The following is a 24,035-nucleotide window of genomic DNA, read 5'->3' as shown; positions in this document are numbered from 1 at the left end:
GAAACTAGCATGTATAAACCTTAATTTATTAATTTAATAATCAATAAAAAAGGAATTTATACCTGTTATGCTGTAGCGACATTGGACCAACGGTTTGGAAAATGGATGGATGGATGATTCATTTGTGGCGCCATCTTCTGTTCAGATGCAGGAATTCATTTGGCAAACGACTCTCACAGTGCATTGTGGGTATTATCTAGCCGTTGAGTGATTAGCTGTGTCCCAATGTGAAGTCTGCATCATTCGAAGGCGCAGATCTCGAAGGACGCACCATGTAGCCTTCGTAGGATTTCCAACCAGGTGTTCCCGATTACCGCTCCAGGCGCCAAGCAACGGTGCGAGAGGACAGCTGCCATCCTGATAATTAATTTGATATAATTGAGTAAACAGCTGGAGCCAGAATTGGCTATTGTCATTTTTATGTTTTACATTTTACTGGAGGACATGTTGAGGATGTTTCAGCCCTGGTGCTACCGGGTCATGTATTTTCGGCTCAGCCAAGACCATGGCCAGCTAAATTAAGCTGGTTTGCTGCGTCCCAATTCAGAGTCTGCGTCCTGAATTGCCGGATTACACTTTAAATTGATCAAGTATTGGGTCATAATGTAATGATATATGAAAAGAAAACTTAAATAGGCCTCTATATATTCAAATGTTCCAATGTTCAGTTATATCTTACCTTGATGCGATTTTGTAGGCTGGTGTATTATTTTTATGTACACAAATGGACCATGGTGAACATATTTACACAGGTTTTCAACCCTGTTTCAATATAAAACCCAGTTGAATATAAAAAGTCCAGTGCAAACGTCACAGTTGCCAGGCGACAAGAACAATCCTCGTAGGCTAGACGTCCGAGCGCTTCAGATGCACCCTTTGATATGGGACGCAGCTGTAGTTAGCAACAATTTGTTAATATTGTGACAATAGGCCTACATTTTGTTACTCTATTTTACTTTATAACTACATACTTCGTTAAGTATTCACGTACAAATGTGAAGTAACCTACTTTTTTTTTTTTCTCACAGGACAGCAACACTAGAAAATTAAGTTATTTTACAATATGATGCATTGTTTTACATTACACTACACGAAAGTATATAGTTTAAATGTAACAACCTTGAAAATATTCAGAAGTAAAATGCTACAAACGCAGTAATGCAGTAGTTGCCACGAAAAAGTAGTTATGAAAAGTACTTTTTTTCAGAAATATAGGCCTACTCTTTCTGGAAAAAAAAAACTCAGTGACATGGCAGCCGTCAATTGAGTCAGCCTTCCAAACCTGTCGGTAGACAACTTAGTGGATAGTGGAAATATGCACTCAAACACTCTGGAGACCATCCCAGATGATGTCCCACCAGCAGGAGGCCTTACCAGGGTCTCTATTGTGGAGCCCATCCCGGTCCAGCAGCTTCACCAGGGTCTCCCTGCTCAGCTCAATAAAAGTCTACATCATTTTTTCTTATTTTATGTACTGTAAATTTTAATGTTTTTATGTTGATTTTGATATGTTTAACGTATGTTGGAAAAAGTACTTTTATGTAGCCTATAAAACAAATGATTTTCATTTACCAATTTTATTTTTTTTAAAAAGAAGAATTTGTTTCATGTAGAAATTATGACTGTCATTACAAAAATCAACAATGTCCAGAACAATTCATTCTCTTTTATGTACACATTTAAAGTTGCATAAAAATAAATAATGTACTGAACTTTTCTTTCCTTTTCAAAAATAAAAGTTAAAAAAAGTTAAACAAGAATGATTGAAGAAAAAGAATGTAACAAGAATATATATATATTTTCAATCATTCTCTCAAGAAGAAAAAACAGCCTGTCCATCCTCTCCCTTCTTTCCTGTGCTCTCCTCGCCTCTGCCTCCCTCTGTAGTTGCATGTCTTCTCTGATCAAGTCCAAAAACTCGTCCTCTCTGTCTCGCCGCCTTTGTGCTGCTGGTGCTGCTGGTGGTGCTGGTGCTCCTGCTGGTGCTGCTGCCCCTGGCTCCTCCCACTACTGAACTCGGCCCTGGTGTGTCCTCAGGGATTGAGGCAATGAGGACAGGGGAGGTGGTGCATCCATAAGGACAAAATAGGGCCAAGTTTCAGCAGTGGGTTTCCCACTCACACCCTCACCTGTCCCAGGACACTTGCAATCCTAAGGCAGAGCAAATTAACCATGGCTTGTTAACAACAACAGCACAATGCATTTCAGCAAAGATGTGTGTATTAACCGTTTTTTTTTTAAAAAAATTAATTTTTTTTGCCTGTATGGGATGCAGACTTGAAGTGGGACAGCCTTCATCGCGCCGCGGTGACGCAATCGGCCTTCAAATACGGCCTTCGGAGGATGCAGCCTTCACATTGGGACACAGCTATTATCTGTTGTGCACTTGTTATTGCAGTGCATTGTGGGATTGAATGAGTGCACACGATAATGTCCACTATGGTTTCAGACACCACTACAAATGGCTGTTCCCTCAAATAATGCCCTATTTAAGGGTATAGGGGGTGATTTCAGACACAGCCTCAATGACGTCAAGGCTGTGATTGGTTATCAAGACACAAGTGATCCAAGTTAGCCGTTACACTTTTTCCAATGGTAGATCCACAGATCCTGGTCTCTCCCAGTAATGAGACCATCTCTGGTATAAAGCAGGCTTTAGGTGATCGTCAGCTCCTAACGTCCGGTCTGAAGCTGCTGGCCAGAAACTGCAGTTGTAGCAGGTATTGAGAAGAGAATATTATTGTTATGATAGGTTATTTCATTGGTTCATGTAGTTTGTTATGGTGCAGTACCGAAAGACTCCAGCAGGGGGTGGGGCGAGCATGGAGAGTTATTATTAGGCACACGGTTCCCTTCCCCCACTCATAATACAGAGATTGAGGGAAACGCAACAAGTGTCTGACGTTGTTTTAATATTTCTAAGTTCCCCTTTTCAGGGAAGCCCCTTTAAATATCGGAATATTTGATGTTAATATGAGTTTGTGTAAATAGGATGTTCGTATAATTGTAATATACCCGTATTGTGGAAAAAGAGATGAGATTGTCGCACATGGCGAACGGTTATTATAGTTTCCAATGCTATGCTACCATCAGCACGTCTCAATGCACTGTATTGTTAGTACATGATGTTTTATGGGTTTCTTACCATTCGTATAATGAACATACAGTGTTATTATGCTGTTAAGATGAGTTTGACTGTAATATCATCCAAGTGGATGCTGCACACTGGAGGTGGTTGAGGAGAGATCCCCTGATATGATTGTAAAGCGCTTTGGGTGTACAGTAGTACATATGAAAGCGCTATATAAATGCCTCATTCATTAATTCATTCATTCAATATTATCGTCTAACACTGTTTTATGTTTATTTGAGTTTGTATCATACATGAGTGTTAATGGGTCACGTGCTGAACCGTCCATGTTCAAGTGTGAAGGCCTGCAGTTATCACATAAAATGGATGACGTGTAAAGTGGTATTATATTGTGACAACTAAAATGTTTTGAGATTAATATGCACTACAATATAGAGTACAGAGAATAATTCACAGTATTACATTAATTCTGATTTATAAGTAATATGATTTGCATTTTTTTATTTTATATTTTATTAATTTTCTTTATTTAATAGTTTATTTTGTCACACACACAGATGCAAGCTATCTTGTTTATTGTTTGTAACAGGATGGATATAGTGTTTTATGCCAACTGATGCTCGTATCTTTATGTGTTTTGACAGTAAATACAATATGGGTCACTTGAGAATACAGTATTGTTATATGCAAGTTGTTATGCATTTTTATGGTAATTTTGTGCACTCATAATACAGAGATTGATGGAAACGCAACAAGTGTCTGTCGTTGTTTTAATATTTCTATGTTCCCCTTTTTAGTGTGAGACTACACAGTCACGTATAGTTCTGCAGTCTGACACATCTCGTCACATATGTGCTCGTTCAATCCCTCAAACTGCCACCAGAGGTCACCATCTCCTGCGTCTGACATCAACCTTGATGAGCCTCACCTGTAAATCACTATCATTCATCTTCATTCATCTTCACAATTATACATCTTCAAATTACAGAAAAAGATCATAGTTTTTCTTTAAGTAGGTTTAGTTCAGTAATGTTGTTCTCTTGTTGAGGGAGGGACTGTGATGTTTCTGTCGCTGGTCATTAATAAACAGTGTTAACCACACAAAGTCCTTCACTGTAAAGCTAAAGTGCTTGTGTTAAAACAGTCTGTCATTTGGTTGCTGTTGATCTGATGAGCTTCAACACGGTAAGACAAACACACTCTTGCTTAAATGAAACTGATGATTATTGCTCAAACGTGTCTTTATATGAGAAATGTTAAGAATAGGGTGATTTACATATACTTGTTTAAATTATGAATATATTAAGGCAAGTATTCATTAGGGACTGTTCGTTCTTTATTTAAGGGGCTACTGGAGGAGTTTTGAGATCTATAGTCAAAATAGACATGACCCTCCCTTCGCCAGCAATACATTTTTCTATGACCCTCCAAAATGATTGTGAAAAAAGGCATGACCCTCCCAGATAATTTGATTACTTCTGTACTGGTTTGCGCTTGGTAAAGATGTTCAGATAGCCATTGTTTTTTTACAACCATGACAAACGACTTATGCCCGTTTCACACATGCTGCGTTTGCAGTGCGTATTCGGTGCATATTTTTTTCTGTACCCATGGTAACAGGTTAGAGCTTTCACACTGCACGCGGATGCGCTCCGGCAATGCGTTCCAGGTGCAAGTACAAAATAAAAACAAGTTATTTGTGAGATACAATATTTATTGTATTAAAGGGATAGTTCACCCAAAAATGAAAATTCTGTCATCATTTACTCACCCTCAAGTTGTTTCAAACCTGTATGAATTTCTTTTTTCTGCTGATCACAAAAGAAGATTTTTTTTTTCCTACTATGATGACCGAATTTTCATTTTTGGGTGAACTATTCCTTTAAAATTTAAATGCAAAAGGAAAGGCATGATAGTCGGCTGTTTTTGTCAATTTTAAGTTTTAATTTAAAATGTTTGCGATTTTAATATAAGTACATGGTTAAATATTTTACCACTTGCTTGAGCAACTTAATATATAAATCTATAAGTAATGCATTGAATAAAACGTTGTTTAAATTGTGTTAAACGTGAATACGTCTATTAAAGAGTGTATGTGTATAGAGAGAATCGCAATGCTGACAAAACTTTTTTTTTTTTACAAAAGTTGTGATGTGTAAGATGAGTTCTGGATTTGAAATAAAAATGGTGAGTATGTGTTTGTGGTACAGCCGCGGATCAGTTACGCACTGCAAACGCAGCATATGTGAAAGCACTATAGCGTGCTGCTCCTGCACCGCATACGCACTTCACACGACGTATGTGTGAAACAGGCGTTAACCTCTGCTTTCTCATCTTACACATCACACTCCACTGTTATGGTGGCCATTTCAGTAGATTTACTCACTAACATTGTTGTGGAAACATAATAAGCATGTGTAACCTCTGTGTAATGTCTTCTGCCTGAAATAATCTCTCGGATCCCATCAGGTTTGTGGTAACAGCAGGTTTATTCCACATCTGCATTCATGACAAAGGACAACAGTGTTGAATTAGTCATCTCATGTGGACAAACAGCGCATGTCTCATGGAAAATCCTCCGTTGCTTTTTTAGATTACTGTACGCTTAAAGCTCTACACAAAAATACCTACAGTTTGACACATTGACCGTATAGTGGATTTAAACTCATATAAACTAAATAATTAAAACACACCAAATTGTCCCTCTTAATCTTTCAAGGAGGAAACAACATAAAACAATGTAATTATACAGATTTCCTACAGTTACCTTTTCCATTTTATGTTAACAGTTATGTCTAAACAATTATGGAACTTCATTACAATTCAACATACAGGAGGCAGACAAACAGCAGAAAATACCTCAATCTTATGTTCAAACATTACAACACTTTATAACAACATACGGTAATATACCTGCATTCATGACAAAGGACAACAGTGTTGAATTAGTCATCTCATGTGGACAAACAGCGCATGTCTGGAAAGACGGCATCATGTTAAAGTTAGCTAGCTATACTGGAGAGACTTTATAAAACACATAACCAGATGGTTGACTTTATAAAAACATGGCGAAAATAATCAACAACACATATTATTCAACCAAAGCTTAAATTTTAAATGCTTTTCAAGTGAGTTAGCATTGTTTAGTCCACGGACATTCACAGACACCTTACCTTAGAGCACCTTTAAGATTACACACCTGTTGCTATGACAGCAAATCCAGGATGAGCGTTGAAGAACCAAACGATCCAAGATCAAGCCAAATCACCAACGATCAGATCCAGCTACAGTAACTGAGTCAGCGACGTACGAAGAACGGACCCCAGGAGTCTTCAGGAGATCTGGGATCAACGGTCTGTGTGAAAGAGAAGTCAAAACAGGGACAGTAATAGGTGAGCGTCAGCCAATCAGATTTCCGTTTGCGCATTATTTTCTGCTTGTTCATAAAGGCTGAATAATTCAAAATGTTCCCATTATTTGTGAGATCTTGAGAGATTTATAGTCTTCTTTTATTTCCAGTTGATTTCAGGCTGTTACATTTGTTGTGTTTCATGTTTCATTTCATTATATTTGTTTTGTGTTTCAATGAAAATTTTCATTTAAAATTTTGGATGAAATTCTTTAAATATGTCAACATTAATTGCGGGTGCAGAAGTAATGTTGATCAAATGCAGTTAACATTGACACATTAAAGGGCACCTATTATGCAAAACTTTTACATGGTGTTTGAACATAAATGTGTGTTGGCAGTGTGTGAGCAAAACCACCCTAGAATGATAAAAATCCACCCAGTAAAAATCCACCCAGTAGTTTTTTTACTATCTCAATAAATCACAAGCACTGTCTCAGAACGCCCTGTTCTAGATTTCCCTCACTGTGACGTAGAAATGCGCTAAGCCCCACCGACGCGGTTTGATTGACAGTCTGGTTTTGGCATAGACCCCGCCCTCTGTGATCTGCATCCTCCATTGTTTCAACGACAGCCGGTGTGTAATGTCTCATAAGAAGTGTAACTTAGGTGTTCTGTTGTGGAATTTAAGAATGGACATAGTAGTCTTCACTGACATCAGAGCCACTGAAAACGCAGCGGATGGATTTTATTTATGAAGAAACGGCGCCACTTAAACTTCCTTCATTTTCTGACTGACTGTTTAGTGAACGAGGGTCAAAGTTAATCAAGTGTGGATCATTGCCTACAGTTCGCGATTCAACGTCACCTCCAGAAGTAAGTGTATTTTATGATTTTTGAGCAAATAGTCATTTCAATCGATGTCAGCCAGTTCAACAACAAATGCGTCTAAAGCTATTTATTGTCGTCGTCATAGATGTCTCAACAAACAACGTCAGACAGTTTTATGTCACGTAGGCTATCATTTTTGCAGCAATTACAAATGTAAATAAATTAAGGTCTGCTCTATCTCCATAGACAGTATATAAACGTCTATCTCCCTCCCCTTAAGAAAAAAATAAATAAATCGTTTGTACTTAGCAAACGTTATCACAGTATTTGTGTGTGTGTGTGTGTGTGTGTGTAGTTTCAAAAAATTGCGCGAACGTTATCACAGTTCGTGTGTGTGTGTGTGTTGCACATCCATAATTGCAAAGGGGACGCGATTAAAACTTTGTAAGTACATAAATGTATCAAATAACCATTCCAAGACGTTTAGTCCATTCTCATTCGTGTCTCTTCATCATCTGGGTCCAGCAGCAGGGCGGGGATATGCAGCTCATTAACATTTAAGGTGGTACACGCCAAAACAGCTCTTTTTAAAACAGGCCCCACAAATGACAATTTCAAATGGTTATAATAAATTAACTGTGGGGTATTTTGTGCTGAAACTTCACAAATGCATTCTGGGGACACCCAAGACCAATATTACATCTTGTAAAAAGGGGCATAATAGGTGCCCTTTAACATTGATTTAACATTGTGTTGTAAAGTTTTTCTTTCTTCAAAGCAGACCAGGAGACGTTGGGAATCATGTTCAAACAAAGTTATTCTTTATTGAGGACTTCGCATTGACGTAGCTGCAGGAATCCAACATAATCTAAAGTACATAAATGTACATGGTGTCTTATAGGCATTTTTTATTCCAAATGTTTTTATTGGTTTTAAATGACAAGACAGAATAAGACATCACAAACAGTATACAGTAAGATATTGTCCATTATTAACCCCTTACATGATCTCCCCCCCACCCCCCCCCATCCAATAGCTAAAAAAAAGAAAAGAAAAAAAGAAGAAACAACACAACTATTAATAAAAAAAATAAAAAAATATTTTAAAAAATCCCCTACAAAGATCCTCCTAATAAACGAAAATGATGTACCATTGCCAGTTACAGGCGCACAAGGTAAACTCTTAATGTAATTTAAAAAGGGATCCCAAGTCTTGTAAAAGGATGTAAGTGAACCAGAGAGTGAATATCTTAACTTTTCAAGTCCAATACAGTGAAAAATGTCCTGTATCCACCTGTCATGTGTTGGAGGGGAAGCATGCCTCCACTTAAGAAGGATGGCCCTTCTGGCCAAAATTGTAGTAAAAGCAATGACTTTACGATCTCGGGCAACCAAATCAGGCATAGGGGAAACCCCAAATAGGGCTATAATTGTTATAGGCATTTTTTTTAGAAGGGGGACTTTTGAAGGTGGAGATAAATTCAAACAAAGCATGTAAATGAGTATACAGGTTAAGGAACCCGCCCAGACTCCAGCGTGTTACCAGTCTTAATCCAATCAGCATACCTATTCAAATGCTGATACTGGCCAGGAACTCTGGTTCTTAGGGCCATCCCAGAGCCATTAAAGACTCATTTAAAACACAATAGAGAAAACAGGACTGGCAGGAAAAGAGACTCTTGCTGGAGAATCAATAATCATCTGAAATCAGTCTACTAAACTTTATCAGTTTATATACTATTGCAGTGGAAACCTAAATTAAAACATTTAATACATTTGTAACACAACAATTGTTTTGATGGTTGCTATCTATCTGACCATAATCAAACACACCTGAACCAGCTAATCAATGTCTTCAGGATTACTAGAAAGCTGCAGACAGGAGTTTATCAGGGTTGGAGCTAAACTCTGCAGAGCTGTGCCCCTCCAGGACCGAGTTTGGAGACCCCTGATCTAGGGTATTAATCAGTCTTTATCCTTCTACATATTAAAGGATTTGAATGACTTCTTCAGGCTTATGAGATTTACTTAGTTATAGAATTACGTCTGTTTACTGGAATGAGCTCTCCATGTTTTAAAGACAAAGAGACACCCAACGTGTGTTAAAACATATATTTGATCTTCTAGCTGAAGACATCCGAGGTCACTGGGGTCACTTCAATCAGTCGCCTACGTGATCACTTCTTAGTTAAAGCATTTACTTTACTTTTCATCTTCAGTCACTAGAGAATAATGATGAATATTGTCTGAACCTCTCACTGAGAGAAAGAACATCAGTATCATCATCATCATCAAAGCTTTATTGAGGACACACATGGTCTAAAAACACAAATAATAAAACAAATACAGAAAAACAAACAGAGTCCACATATCACATATTTACATGTAAAACGCCAATGGTTCCACATACTGGAGAAGAACCTGACTGATCTTAGTGCCGTGTTCTTCAGTGTTGAAATGATCCTGTTTGCAGAGTGATAACCTACACATACATCTGTACATGATATTGTGCACAGCAGATCAGGGGGGCACGTCAACACTGACAAACATTTCAGAGAGACTCTCAGAGAGAGTTCGGAGCACAGGTTCGGAGTCGGAGCCACTGATGCGCGTTTGAAAGTTTGGAAAGGTAAGCAGATAATAAAATGGTGTGCCTTGTCATTACAGACGTAGCCTTGCCTAATCAGTCTGTGTGCCGAGAGTAGCCTACAGACTCCAGCTATAGTTGCAAACGTTGTCTGACGTGCGTTATGTGGGCTAGCTATTTGCTCAATAAAAATAGGCTCATGGAAATTACGTTTTGGCAAATCAGGCAAGTGGCATTTTAAAATTCCCCAAATGATCAAAGGTTGCCCAGATTGTGATGAGTCTGCCACACTCAAATGCGGATGCTGAGCGAACCTTTTCAGTCATTGGCCTAAACAAGACTGACTCCAGGAACAGACTGTCACTTGATGGCACCCTGTGAGTGATGGGAAGTTCGGATCATTTTACTGACTCGCTTGTTCGATCTCATTCATTAAAATGAACGAATATTTTTTCGAGTCATTTCGTTCATTTAAGGGGCTTTAAATGTTATACTTTTAACAGCCAAATTCCCCGAACACATCCACCTACACAGTCTTTATCATATTCTGAATTAAGAAATCATTATAATGCAGTCAAAAATAATTTACAGGGAACATAAATAATTACTTTCCGAGTCTTTCATACATTCGTCACGAGACAGACGCAATGAACGTTCATGAAAGGATTGAACCCTGCTACATTTTTAAAAGTAGGGTTAGGGTTGGCAAAAATGTTCTCCACGCGCACTGAAGTTTTACAGTCTCACTCCAGCCAAAGTCCCAAAGTTGGCAACCCTGGAAAGGTCATCAGTTAAATAATGTCTTAAGTGTTTATCCTCATCACATACTTTAAGGACAATATCAGACAGAGAGAAATCAGGAAATTAGTTTCATGTTTTCATTTTCCCTACTCCTAACAATCATAATATTATCTTCTTTGCATTATATTTTATGTCAAAGTCTGAGCCACATTGTGAGCAAACCCTCAGTAACTGAAGAAGGACGGCACTATATGGACAAAACAAGTAGTGATTTACAGGTGAGGCTCATCGAGGTTGATGTCAGACGCAGGAGATGTGACCTCTGGTGGCAGTTTGAGGGATTGTTAGGGATGGACGATTTCAAACTTTTTTATTTTGATCACATACTAATACTTATTCTTACAGTTTTAGCAATGCCAATGTCAAAACCAGTTATTTCTTAGATTGGTATGTGATTTTCTAAATTATTTTTAGAAAAAAAGAAAAAAAAAAGACTTATAAACGCATATCACACCAACAAACTCCAGCTAAATGTCAGGGGTGTTTTGGAGCAAACATGAAAAAAGAATTGAAAACAAATAAAAGTGATGCGGAAACCCATGTTTTGTCATTAACAATTTTAATATTGATATTTTTAATATCAATCATATTGAATCAATACCAAATAAGTAGCTTGTGAGAATCAATATATATATTATATATCAATACTGCAGGATCTATGAGCCCTTAAGGTTTGTACAAGTATATGAGATGATCACAAATACAACTTAAAAACTTAAAAACATTTAAAGCGAGAGTTACAGGAACACAAAAGACAGAATAACAGAAGCTGATTATATTGAGCACTTTGAGAGAAATATATATAATATTTTCCATTGTGAATGAATTCCATTATCAGAATAAAATGATCAGTTATGATTTAAAAGCAGGAAAATGTTGTAAAATGAGAAAGCATAGATTGTTTGCCACAACTGAACATCACTTTAGGTGTTCTGACTTAATTTTAACATATATTTAGACAATAACAATTCACCAGCTTTTAACTTTCATTTAATTCCACTTTTATATCATGTTTCATAAACTATACAGAAATTAAACTTTTGAGACTCATCACTGATGATCCCTGTCAATCATCAGTGGCTCCGCCCACAGAGCTCAGGATTGGTTCATTTGTGCTCCGCCTCTCACAGCAGAATCTTCCTGTTGATCTGAACAAACAATAAGATGAAGAAAGACTGACTGAAGTTCATCAACAACATTATAAAACCTTTCACAAGATACATAAAACAATCACACTATACTGAAGAGAGTGTTATTGATTATATTGAGAAGAGCTGCAGGTTCTGACACTTACTGATGGATTCTCATGTTTAGAAAAGCAGATAGTTTAGGAGGTCTGCGATCAACGGTCTGTGTGAAAGAGAGCGAGAGATCGGTCATGTGATCATCAGTGATGGAGTATCTGACTTTGACGTCTCACTTACTGTGAGTGTGTCGTACAGGTCAGAGGTCGTGGACTTGAGCTCAAGAGTGTCTTCATTGGGATCAGAGATCTACAGGAGAGACAGAAGGACACACACATTGTGAGTTCATGTTTTAACCCTCTGATGGTCTTCGTTTGGAGTGACACTCGTGGTCTCCAGACAATAACATGTAATTTTGTTACAGATAATATATATTTTTTTTTTTTACAAATGACATTTTACTCTGTTTATTAATGTTTTTACTCCACATCTGTGGAGGATTTATGATATATTTAAAATTGATATAAATTAAATTTTTTTAAGTAGTTTTTTAGACAAAAATAGCTTTTTATGTGTAATGTTTAGAGGATCTTGATGGAAATCAGTTTTACTGGATCTAGAACTGAAGAATCGGGTGTTTGGTCACGAGACTCGTGTGTCTTATACTCTTAATATCTGTGTACGGCTCATAGCGGCTGTAGGAAACATCTCTGCAGGAAAACACTGTGAATAATTGAGATCATCTCACCTCCTCCATAGCAGATCTTCTGTTCATCCTTTTAGTAAGACTGTCAGAAGAAAGATGAATAAACAACACATTTAAAGGGGTGGTTCGGGATTTTTGACATCGGACCTCATCGATGTATATGTCCGTTGAGAGAATAATGTTAGAAATCAAACTTACCTTTCATCTCAATGATCCCAAAGGAACTAGTTTCTCAGCAGCTGCGGAATTTTACTTTGCTCCGGTTAGTAATGCGGCAAAAAGTAAACACAGAACAGAAGCGCACTGTAATCAGTGTACCAGCGGCAGGTAAATACACTTGCGTCATGTGTGTACCGGCTCACTCGGTTGCCTAGGTAATCAATATCACTCCGCTGCTGCTGTAGACAAGGCTTATGATTACAGGGAACAAAATATAACTAATGCAATGTGATGAAAGGTAAGTTTGATTTCTAACATTATTCTCTCAACGGACATATACATCGATAGTCTAGTGTTATAACTGATTTGCGTTTGGTGCACTGTGGAGTGGGTAAAACGGTTTTTAATGGCTGGCTAACATATACCATTGACTCGCGCTAGCCTAGCATCGGCTAACTATCCAAATATAAGGACTGGATAATAAAAATAAAAAAAATGTCACCACTGATGAATAACAACCAGGCTGACTTAAAAATGAGGTCCGATGTCAAAAATCCCGAACCACCCCTTTAACGCCTCAAATAACTGCAATTTCAGGATTCAAACAGAGATGGCGACAAAGAGGCAAAGCTTACGCACTACCGCTTTAAATGTAACACTTAACCTAAATGTAATACAGTAATTCTTCATAAAAAGAGAAGTAGATTTTTTTTAAATGAACTTCTTACCAAATGTACATCACAAAAGCCCCTGATGCTCCACCGAGTAAAACACCGACAGCAACACCAACAACACCGACAGTTACAGACGAGAAACATCTGACTGCTGAAATACAGATACAAACACACACCAATGTTTAACAGGACTAGATCAGACAAAATATACTGACAGATAAGAAAGTAAGCAGGAGTATGTGGTTAAAATACAGAATATGATTCATAAAACTCACACATGATGTTTAAAGTCACAGTATCAGAGTATTTCTCTCCATGTTCATTGATGGACTTGCACTTGTATTCTCCACTGTCATTAGAGCTGATCTTTGAGATGTTGTAGATTCTTCCAGATCCTACAATCGTTCCTCCTTTAAACCAGCTGATTTCTGCAGGAGGGTTTGAGTCACTGATGCAGTTCAGAGTCACTGAATCTCCCTCCACTATTACACCAGATGGACTGATGGACACTGAGACGCTCCTGGGTGAGTCTAACAAAAAAAATAAAAAATAAATAAAAACCTTTAACAATCAAATTAAATTTCACATCACACTTATTAATCACCCTCCATTATTTCACCTGATGGACTGATGCAATCACAGGATTTATTGGATAGGAGGATCTGTGTCAAGTAGAAGGTATGAAAAATGAAAATATGATTCTTAAAACTCACACATGACGTTTAAAGTCACAGCATCAGAGTATTTCCCTCCATATTTATTGATGGACTTGCACTTGTATTCTCCACTGTCATCAGAGCTGATCTTTGAGATGCTGAAGATTCTTCCAGATTCTACAATCGTTCCTCCTTTAAACCAGCTGATTTCTGCAGGAGGGTTTGAGTCACTGATGCAGTTCAGAGTCACTGAATCTCCCTCCACTATTACACCAGATGTACTGATGGACACTGAGACGTTCCTGGGTGAGTCTAACACAGAGAAATATTGATATCATTAACAATCATATTAAACTTGACATCACAGACGATGTTTCGAGGATTTAATGTCACAGTTACTGAACCATCATTAACTCACACATGATGTTTAAAGTCACAGCATCAGAGTATTTCTCTCCATGTTCATTGATGGACTTGCACTTGTATTCTCCACTGTCATCAGAGCTGATCTTTGAGATGCTGTAGATTCTTCGAGATCCTACAATCGTTCCTCCTTTAATCCAGCTGATTTCTGCAGGAGGGTTTGAGTCACTGATGCAGTTCAGAGTCACTGAATCTCCCTCCACTATTACACCAGATGGACTGATGGACACTGAGACGCTCCTGGGAGGATCTGTAAAGATAAAAAGAGTAAAATGACATGCAGTGAGACAAATCATTGCACAAATAATCTTCCAAAACTGGTTAAAAATAAAGGCAGACTTACACATGATATTCACATTCACAGCAGCAGAAGTCTGAGATCCATGTTTATTTCTAGCAGAGCAATGATAGTCTCCGCTGGACTCAGACTTAATATTAGTGATGCTGTAGGTTTCACCAGATTGCAAAATCTTCCTTTTTCCTTTAAACCAGCTGATTTCTGCAGGAGGGTTTGAGTCACTGATGCAGTTCAGAGTCACTGAATCTCCCTCCACTATTACACCAGATGGACTGATGGAGATCACAGGTTTCACTGGAGGATCTACAGATGTCAGGTAAAAGTATTTATCAGAGACGGCTGGTGGAAAATGTTCTAGGAAAGGCTGCAGTTGGTTATTATTGGACAATTTCAGCAAACATCCCAGTTTAATTTTTCACTGTTTAATGCTCAAAGTTAAAGAAAAAGTTTAAACAAAAAAGTTAACAAGGAAAAACTATTCCGACAACAATTTGAGAGGCTTAAAACATTTGAAATACAGACAAATGTTTTACCAAGTTCTGGATTAAGTTTGAGGAAGATTTTTTTACAATGAATGTATATAGTGCAACTGCAAAAACTGAGAGAAAAAAAAAACCCTTACATTTGTTTAGAGATTTTTTTATAACTACAATTTTGATGCTTCCTCGTTTCCTCGCTTCTCTCTCCTCTATGGAGAGAGAATTGTGTCTTTATTACATGCGAGAAAATAAATGATCCGAGAGTGAAAAAAAAGTTTGAGAGAAAAAGTTATCACACTGATAGCAAAAAAGCATTTCATGAGAGAAAAAAAAAAATATTTGAGAGAAAAAGTTTTCATACCAATAGCAAAAAAGTATAATATTTGAGACTAAAAAAAGTTTTGAGAGAAAGTATTTTCTCATAGAACATAAAAAATATAAATTTGAATTTGATTTTTTTTTTTTTAACAAGCTTGGCCCCCCCTCTGGCCCCCCTAAATTTGGAATCGTGAAATCACACCAAACAACTGCGCATTTATTCAGTTGCGGCGCCTTCATCTAGGCCAGGGGGTTCCCAAACCCCCCGCGACCCCGCACCTCCCCCACCCCAGGGTCCGAAATTAACTTTTTGGCTCAAAATTTGAAATGTACAATAAAAAAAATCGATATATATATATATATATATATATATATAGATCTCATTGGGGTGAAATACAATTTTTTTTTTTGTCAGTTTTGTTACCTGACTCATGTGGAAGGGAAGGCAGAACGTAACCTCGGTTCCCTGAGAGATAAGGGAACGAGTATTGCGTTGCGAACGCTATGGGAAAACTCCTTTTCTCGAGAAAAGAACGGCCATGGTGTGTAAAGCAGAAGCAGCCTGGCCAGCGGCGGAGTATGCACGATCCGCGAGTGCTGAAGACGTTCTGCACGGCTTAGATGGGTGCGCAGCCTTCCAACTGCCAGCAGGACACAAGACCGCTTCTTCCAGTGGCGGGAGCTTTTTCCTCAGCGCCGTCAACAGATAGAGCGTTAACTGTGTACACACCGCCGCCGACTTGAGCTGCAAAGAAGCTCTGGCCGTCCTGTCAAGGACGCTTGTCAAAAAGTATGGGGAAGCTTGACGCTGGGCCCAGTGTTGCCAACTATTTTCAAAGGAAAGTAGCTAACGCCTCCCCTAAAAGTCGCTAAATGTAGCTAGATGACGTTATACGTCAATTAGCATATTCATGACGTCATCGCGGCGTACTTGCGTTCTGCCTGCCTAATGTTTTTTCTCATTAAAATCATGCTCACATACTGTATTTTAACATAACATAATATAATATAATATAATATAATATAATATAATATAATATAGCCGAATGTCCAATAAAGCTGTTCTCATTTACTATATTTTTTTGTCAGCCAATAGAACGATTAAGTTAGCTATTGAATGACTATTTTTTATATGTGTAAAATTATCTGAATTGAGAGAGTTCGGGAACTGGGTGAAATAACGCACTGTGATAGTGAGTGATAAGCACAAGTAATAAAATAAAATGGTCAAACTAAATTCTTTAAATATAAAACAAAAGATAAGTGATAAGTCTGTGGAAACAACACTGCTCATTCACGTCTGTTCTTCCGTGCTGCTACTCCTCTCAGCCATTCATTGAACAGGGTAGACGCAGAGAGAGTGCATGACAGCAAGGGGAACGCAAACCTCGCGCTCGCAAGGCTGTGCTGGCAACATTTGGAGGTTACTGAGGTTTGTCCAAAAAGTAGCTAGATTTGTCGCTAGTCGCTTTTTTGAAAAAATGTTGCCAAAGGGGTCTGAAAAGTCGCTAAAAATAGCGACAAAGGCGCTAAGTTGGCAACACTGGCTGGGCCGCTCTGAATAGTGAGTGAGTGCGCGCGCGCGGTCGGGGCTCTCACGCTGCTCGTTCTTAGAGGCAGAAGAGCGCGTGCGCGCTGAAAATTTCATATTTTGGTATGAACATTCACCCGCCAGTGTGGCGGATAGCCTTTTGAGATTTACTCGCCAAACAGAAAATCTACCCGGTGTGATCGTACGTGCGAAAGGGTTAAATTAATTGCAACAAAAATATATAGGGCCCCCACTTTGGGAACCACTGATCTAGGCTACACTGCAGCACGACGTATATTCACATCAAATGTTAACGCAGAAGAACGGGACACTGCAGTTCACAAAAGTTCATTATTTTCATGTGCTTTAAAGTCTTGCCGGTTAAACATGTCATTCGCTGCTGATGCGCAGTTAAAACATGCGCTTTACTGAGCGCGTACACTCGACGTGCACATGCACTAAAAGCCTGTTACTGGACTAAGTTATCTTTTGAGTCTTATATTGCGCTAATACTGTCAAATACAGACATTGTTTACATAAACAAAGATGGTTATGTCTAAAGTGAAAGCAAACAGAGAAAATTAATTACAATCTGCTTGTCATATGCGTGTATATTAGACGTGTCGCGTGCAGTTCTTAAAGAGACAGTAGCCCTAATAATAAACATGCTGCCGCTTGTCCTTAAAGAGATAGTTCACCCAAAACCAAACAGTTGCTGGTCCCCACTGACTTCCATACATAGTAGGAAAAAATATATACTATGGAAGTCACAGGGGTACATCAACTGTTGTGGTTACTCACATTCTTTCAAATAACGTTTATTTTCAACAGAAGAAAGAAACTTACTCGGGTTTAAAAAAACTTAAGAGAGTAAATTATGACTTTTTGGGGGGAGAACTATCCCTTTAATATTAATAAAACAACAAAACACACAGAGGAAATCATTCACTGCTCTTGACTGAGAACTTTAAGTCTGTTGTGTTTTATTTTCATATTTTTTCATTTAATTACTTTCTCATACTGTTAAATACACCTATAGCTGAAAAAATAAAGCAGTTTATTTCATTTGTATATTAAGTTGTGTATGTGTAATATGTATCTCTGTTCTTAATTTTTAATAACAAAGAAAATAATGACAAAGATTTTTATCTTCGCCACTTTGGCCTAAATGTCTGCCATTCTTTTTTATTTTATATTTTGTTACCTATAAGGCTTTGTTTTTAAAATAGGGAAATTAGTTTGGCTGTAATGCTCAGTCACTTGCAAAATAGTAAAACCAACATGAAAAAAGAATCGTGATAAAATCGTGATTTTCCTGAAAAAAAATTTATAATTGTGATATGATATTATTGCCATATCGCCCTAGCCTGGTAATACCAAACTCTGCTACTTTGCTTTGCTTCGTAGACAGAGTCTGGAATGGCATAATAGAGAAGTGTTTTCTCTCTCGCGGGGGGGCGCTTGTCTGAAGTTTAAAATCATTGGTTACCCGTAAGCCAATCACATAACGTTTGGTTATGGCGTGTGTTATGCGCATGCTCAGCCGCATAACTTCCACTGTAAACACACGTATGATGCGAAAACAAAAACCATCGAGCGAAACACCGGAGTGAACATGGCTGTGAACGACTTTTGCTGATTATGTGAAGTAAATCTATGCATCCACGGTACAATCAGCGTCTACGTCACGGCTCTCAGCCCGCCCTCTGTTCGTTGATTGGCCGGCTGTTTTCAGGCCGGAGGAAAACGGAAAGCTATGACGCTGTCTCAGACTGAGTACAGAAGCGAAATGAAATTGAGCGGAAGTACGAAGTCTGACGTAGTCAGGCTAATATCGCCCACCCCAGGTGTAAAAAAGTGCCTAGATGTGCTTAGATGCTAAAAATGTGTTATTATTGATCATTATATCACACTACAATTAAACATAATGAAACATTAATTTGAATTGAAATTGTTTTATTAGCTTAGCTAATATAATTTATTAGCTTTTTCTAGAGATTGCAGTCATACATGACATGGTGAAAAATGACTTGAAATAATACTGAAAATAGGTTAAGATGAATGTTAAAGGTGTGCCCCCTAAAAGCACAAGTTGTTTGTGTGCCCCCCCCAAACCCCCCCAAACCCCCCCAACCCCCCCAAACCCCAGGTACTGTGGTCTAGAACCGCCACTGGCATGGACATTGATTTAATATGAATATCTTGCTAAACGTTTCCCTGCACTGATTAAATGTTGATGAAATGTAGGCTGACACTAGCCTGCAGCTAGTTAACGTTAGCTTATTTCACTATACCACTCACAGACTAAAGGCTACCCACCTTTCTTGGGGAAAAACTGGGTTACAGATTGACACCCTTTCTTTTGTCTTTCCCCTCTCTCTTTTCTCTCTTTCCTTTGTTGAAAAGCAGATTTTATTTTACTATGCAACATTGTGGTATCTGTGTGTTTCTGGCGCATCGACTCTGCAAGTTTAAACACCACGCACGCTAACGCAGGACCAAACCATTTCATGCAGATACAGGGGGGTGGTCGGTCAATATGAATGTTTACTTTATTAAACTTCTATTGCCAAAATAAGTAAAATCAAAGACATCATTCATGTTATATCATGTCAAATATACTCAATGATGATGGTTTATATAGTGTATAATATAAGAAAAAAATTTAATTAGTTTTTACTTATTTGTTTGGGGCCCTTGGAAATATACAAATAGGGCGCTTCTCATTTCTTATTTGTGCATCCTCGTTTCCTTTCCTTGTGTCTCAGTTCCACCCCCTGTAGCATTCAAGGGAAGGTTGCAAGGATAGAAAATGATTTGTTATTTAATAAATCAGTGACCACGGGAAAAACTTTAAACTTCTCCCAGTTGAAAAAGACATACTCTTAAATGTATTAAAAATGTATTCAAGTATATTTGTATTGTACTAAAAACATACCCAGCTAACAGACTTTTGTTATAAGAACGTTCTCCAAATATTCAGTGTTGGTTCTGGGAACGTGAAAAATGTCCAGTTTTCTTGATGTTAGAGGAACGCGTTTTAAAATGTAGAATGTTCCTCAACGTTCTTTCAACTTAATTTTAATTTAAAAGTCAACATTATAGGAACGTTGATTTCTAACATTCCAAGAACATAAAAATTTCCAGTTTCCTTAATGTTACTAGAATGTTATTTAAAGGTTAGTGTGATGTTCCTGAAACATTCTTTCAATCATCTTTCGAAAGAGTAGTAAGAACACAAACTACAACTTTCTTCAGACACAGCCTTAGATGAACTGAAGATAAAAGACACTAACTCTCTGAAGATCTGATTAAACAACTCCACAAACAGCATTACCAGCTTCACTTATTACTAACCAGACTGACTTTATTTCTGTCACACGTCTACAGAAGTTCTTATTGAGAATTAACAGAGGTTTAGATGTTGATGTCTTATTGAAAATGTTTCGTTTGAGGTCACCATCATGGAGATCAGTGTTTGCTTTAGTTGGGCTTTTGACCCTTGACTTTCTTTAAGTTTGTGTTTTTTCAGCAGTTGCAGGTTAAGAGCTTAAGTTTACAAAAAGCATCATAGAAGTTTAAGTTCATGAAAATGCAAAATATATATTTTTATATTTTATATAAAATATATATTTTACAAAAAAAAAAATCAACTAAAACTTAAAAATCAAAGCTAAATATCTGAACAAATTCTGAGACAAATTTTAGGTTGATATCTAAAAAATGTAAATAAAAATCAGTACGATTTTTTGAGCGCTGTACCACACTTTTCCACTAGATGACATCCAGACTCCTCTGGTGACCGTATAAGGACTCTCGATTTCCATATATGGATTAAGTGATCTTAACTACAGTCTGAACGCTTTCAAATGCTATATAGTTGGTCAAGATTACTTTAGGTTTAGACTAATATATTATTGTTATAAATGTATAATGGCAAGTGTCCCACGAGTGTCAGGGAGGGGCAGTCTTAAAAATAGTGGTTAAAACATTTTTATAAATCATAAATTCAGATATTTATTCTTTGTAATGTTTGAAAAGTCAATCTGTACTCACACATGACACTGAGCTGAACAGCAGGAGAGATGTGAGTGTGTCCGTCTACAGCACAGCTATATCTGCCTGAATCCTCTCTTCTGACTGACTGCAGCAGGAGTTCATTGTTTCTGTCTCTTCTCTCAGTTAATGGCTGTGAGTTTCTGTACCAGATGAATGTTGCTCTGTCAGTCAGAGCGCAGCTGCTTTTACATCTCAGATTGACTGAATCTCCCTCTGTCACTCTCTCAGGAGACTCCACCTGAAGATCTGAACACAACACACACATTATATCTAGTGCTGCTGTCATACACTGATTATTATTCAACATAATGCACAGAAGAAGAGATAAACCTCATCAAAGTCACCTGTGACAGTAAGAGTCACACCTGGAGAACCAATCCATTTTTCTTTATCAGTGATGAATCTGAAATAGTACATATGTGAATCCTTCAGTGTCACATGACTCAGTCTGATGTTGCAGTTCTGCTGTTTATCTCCCAGATACTGAAGCCTCTGACTGTATTCAGGGTCCTCAGACAGATCTGGAGGCTCAACACCCCACCACCTTTGAATTGGGCCTTTTGTCCAGAACACTTTCTTGATCTGATGTCCAGTAGGGTATGTATAAGTGCATCTCATTATCACTGTTGAGTCCTTTAGTGCACAGATGTGTGAAGGACTGTAACTCACACCCCAATCATCACTAGAAACCCCTGAAACACAGAATTCATCAAACTGTAAATGTTGTTTTATCTGTTATATTGGGCCATGAAAACATGACAATACTTTATTACTATATGAAAACAGGGACTCATTACAGGAAATATAAGATAAATGTAAATAAATAATCTCAGTGTGAATTACTTTAAGACAGAGGAGTGAAGAGAGAACCAAGAAATCAGCCGAAAACAACAAGCTGCACAATTACAGTTTTTCTGAATTGCTAAAACACATTTCTTGAAACCATCACTCACTTTCTCAAAACCTTAAACACAAAAGCAAATGTTCAAAACTCATTCAGAGAATCTCTGACTCTTCTGGCAAAATCAAACAATGCTTTCAGATCTTACACACATCAGTCAATATTATAAACACTACAGATCATTCGTTAGACACTACATGACAAATGGAGAACACAGAATCCAAAGCATGCAGTTACAGGAGAAATATTTATTTATTTATTGTAAGAAAGTAAACAAATTTTGCAATTATGTAATAAAGTAGTACTGACACCTGACAGTGGTGAGGAGAATAAATACTGTATGCACTGCAAGTACTGTATAGTATTGTACTGAATATTGTATAGTATGGAATGTCTGTATATTCAGCATTTGCATACTGTGAAATACAGTGACCAACTGCAGAAGCCCAAAAGGTTACAGTAAAAAACTGTAAATGAAAAGCATGTTACTGTAAAGTACAGTCAGAAGAGTTGAGCAACTGCAGAATCAAGGTCAGTGAGAGAGATTTATTCTGCTTCAGCTTCACGTCTTCATGTCGGTCCGGCCGGAGAATATCATCTCTGCCGGAGAAGAGGAAAACCCTGAAGCAGATCCAGCCTTGACAACATTCTCCACACCTTCCTCTTCCTCTTCCTCCTCGTTCATCACCTCTTTCACACACCCTTCCTCCTCTTACTCACACTCTTCCTCTTATACACATACTCTTCCTCCTCTTATACTCACACTCTTACTCCTCTTTCACACACTCTTCCTCCTCTTATACTCACACTCTTCCTCCTCTTATACTCATACTCTTCCTCCACTTATACTCATACTCTTCCTCCTCTTATACTCACTCTCTTACTCCTCTTTCACACACTCTTCCTCCTCTTATACTCACACTCTTCCTCCTCTTATACTCATACTCTTCCTCCACTTATACACATACTCTTCCTCCTCTTATACTCACACTCTTACTCCTCTTTCACACACTCTTCCTCCTCTTATACTCACACTCTTCCTCCTCTTATACTCATACTCTTCCTCCACTTATACTCATACTCTTCCTCCTCTAACACACTCTTCCTCCTGTAACACACTCTTCCTCCTCTTATACTCATACTCTTCCTTCTCAAACTCACACTCTTCCTCCTCTTATACACGCACTTTTCCTCCTCTTATACTCACACTCTTCCTCCTCTTATACTCATACTCTTCCTCCTCTAACTCACACTCTTCCTCCTCTTATACTCATACTCTTCCTCGTCTTACACACATACTCTTCCTCCTCTTATACTCATACTCTTCCTCCTGTAACTCACTCTTCCTCCTCAAACTCACACTCTTCCTCCTCTTATACTCATACTCTTCCTCCTGTAACTCACTCTTCCTCCTCAAACTCACACTCTTCCTCCTCTTATACTCATACTCTTCCTCCTGTAACTCACTCTTCCTCCTCTTATACTCACACTCTTCCTCCTCTTATACTCATAATCTTCCCCCTCTTATACTCTCACTCTTCCTACTCTTATACTCATAATCTTCCTCCTCTTATACTCATCCTCTTCCTCCTCTTATACTCACATTCTTTCAATCATCTTTCGAAAGAGTAGTAAGAACACAAACTACAACTTTCTTCAGACACAGCCTTAGATGAACTGAAGATAAAAGACACTAACTCTCTGAAGATCTGATTAAACAACTCCACAAACAGCATTACCAGCTTCACTTATTACTAACCAGACTGACTTTATTTCTGTCACACGTCTACAGAAGTTCTTATTGAGAATTAACAGAGGTTTAGATGTTGATGTCTTATTGAAAATGTTTCGTTTGAGGTCACCATCATGGAGATCAGTGTTTGCTTTAGTTGGGCTTTTGACCCTTGACTTTCTTTAAGTTTGTGTTTTTTCAGCAGTTGCAGGTTAAGAGCTTAAGTTTACAAAAAGCATCATAGAAGTTTAAGTTCA

At 37.9% G+C, this 24,035-nt stretch overlaps 1 protein-coding gene across 1 annotated transcript in view; it reads right to left on the bottom strand.

Moving 5' to 3' along the window:
- LOC309493626 (hemicentin-1-like) overlaps positions 1 to 24,035 on the bottom strand; it is a 281,640-nt gene that overhangs the window by 158,823 nt on the left and 98,782 nt on the right. Inside the window, exons 5-7 of the mRNA XM_082162762.1 lie at positions 14,804 to 15,061; positions 14,456 to 14,710; positions 14,095 to 14,349 (exon numbers count right to left, since the gene is read on the bottom strand). Coding sequence (XP_082018888.1) covers positions 14,095 to 14,349; positions 14,456 to 14,710; positions 14,804 to 15,061 — 768 coding nt within the window. The remainder of the gene's footprint in view (positions 1 to 14,094; positions 14,350 to 14,455; positions 14,711 to 14,803; positions 15,062 to 24,035) is intronic.

The sequence above is a fragment of the Leuciscus leuciscus genome, assembly GCF_965113295.1.
Source record: "Leuciscus leuciscus genome assembly, chromosome: 3".
NCBI lineage: Eukaryota > Metazoa > Chordata > Actinopteri > Cypriniformes > Leuciscidae > Leuciscus > Leuciscus leuciscus.
Note: the sequence above shows the minus strand (reverse complement) of the source record. Positions and strands in the feature narration are given on the sequence as shown.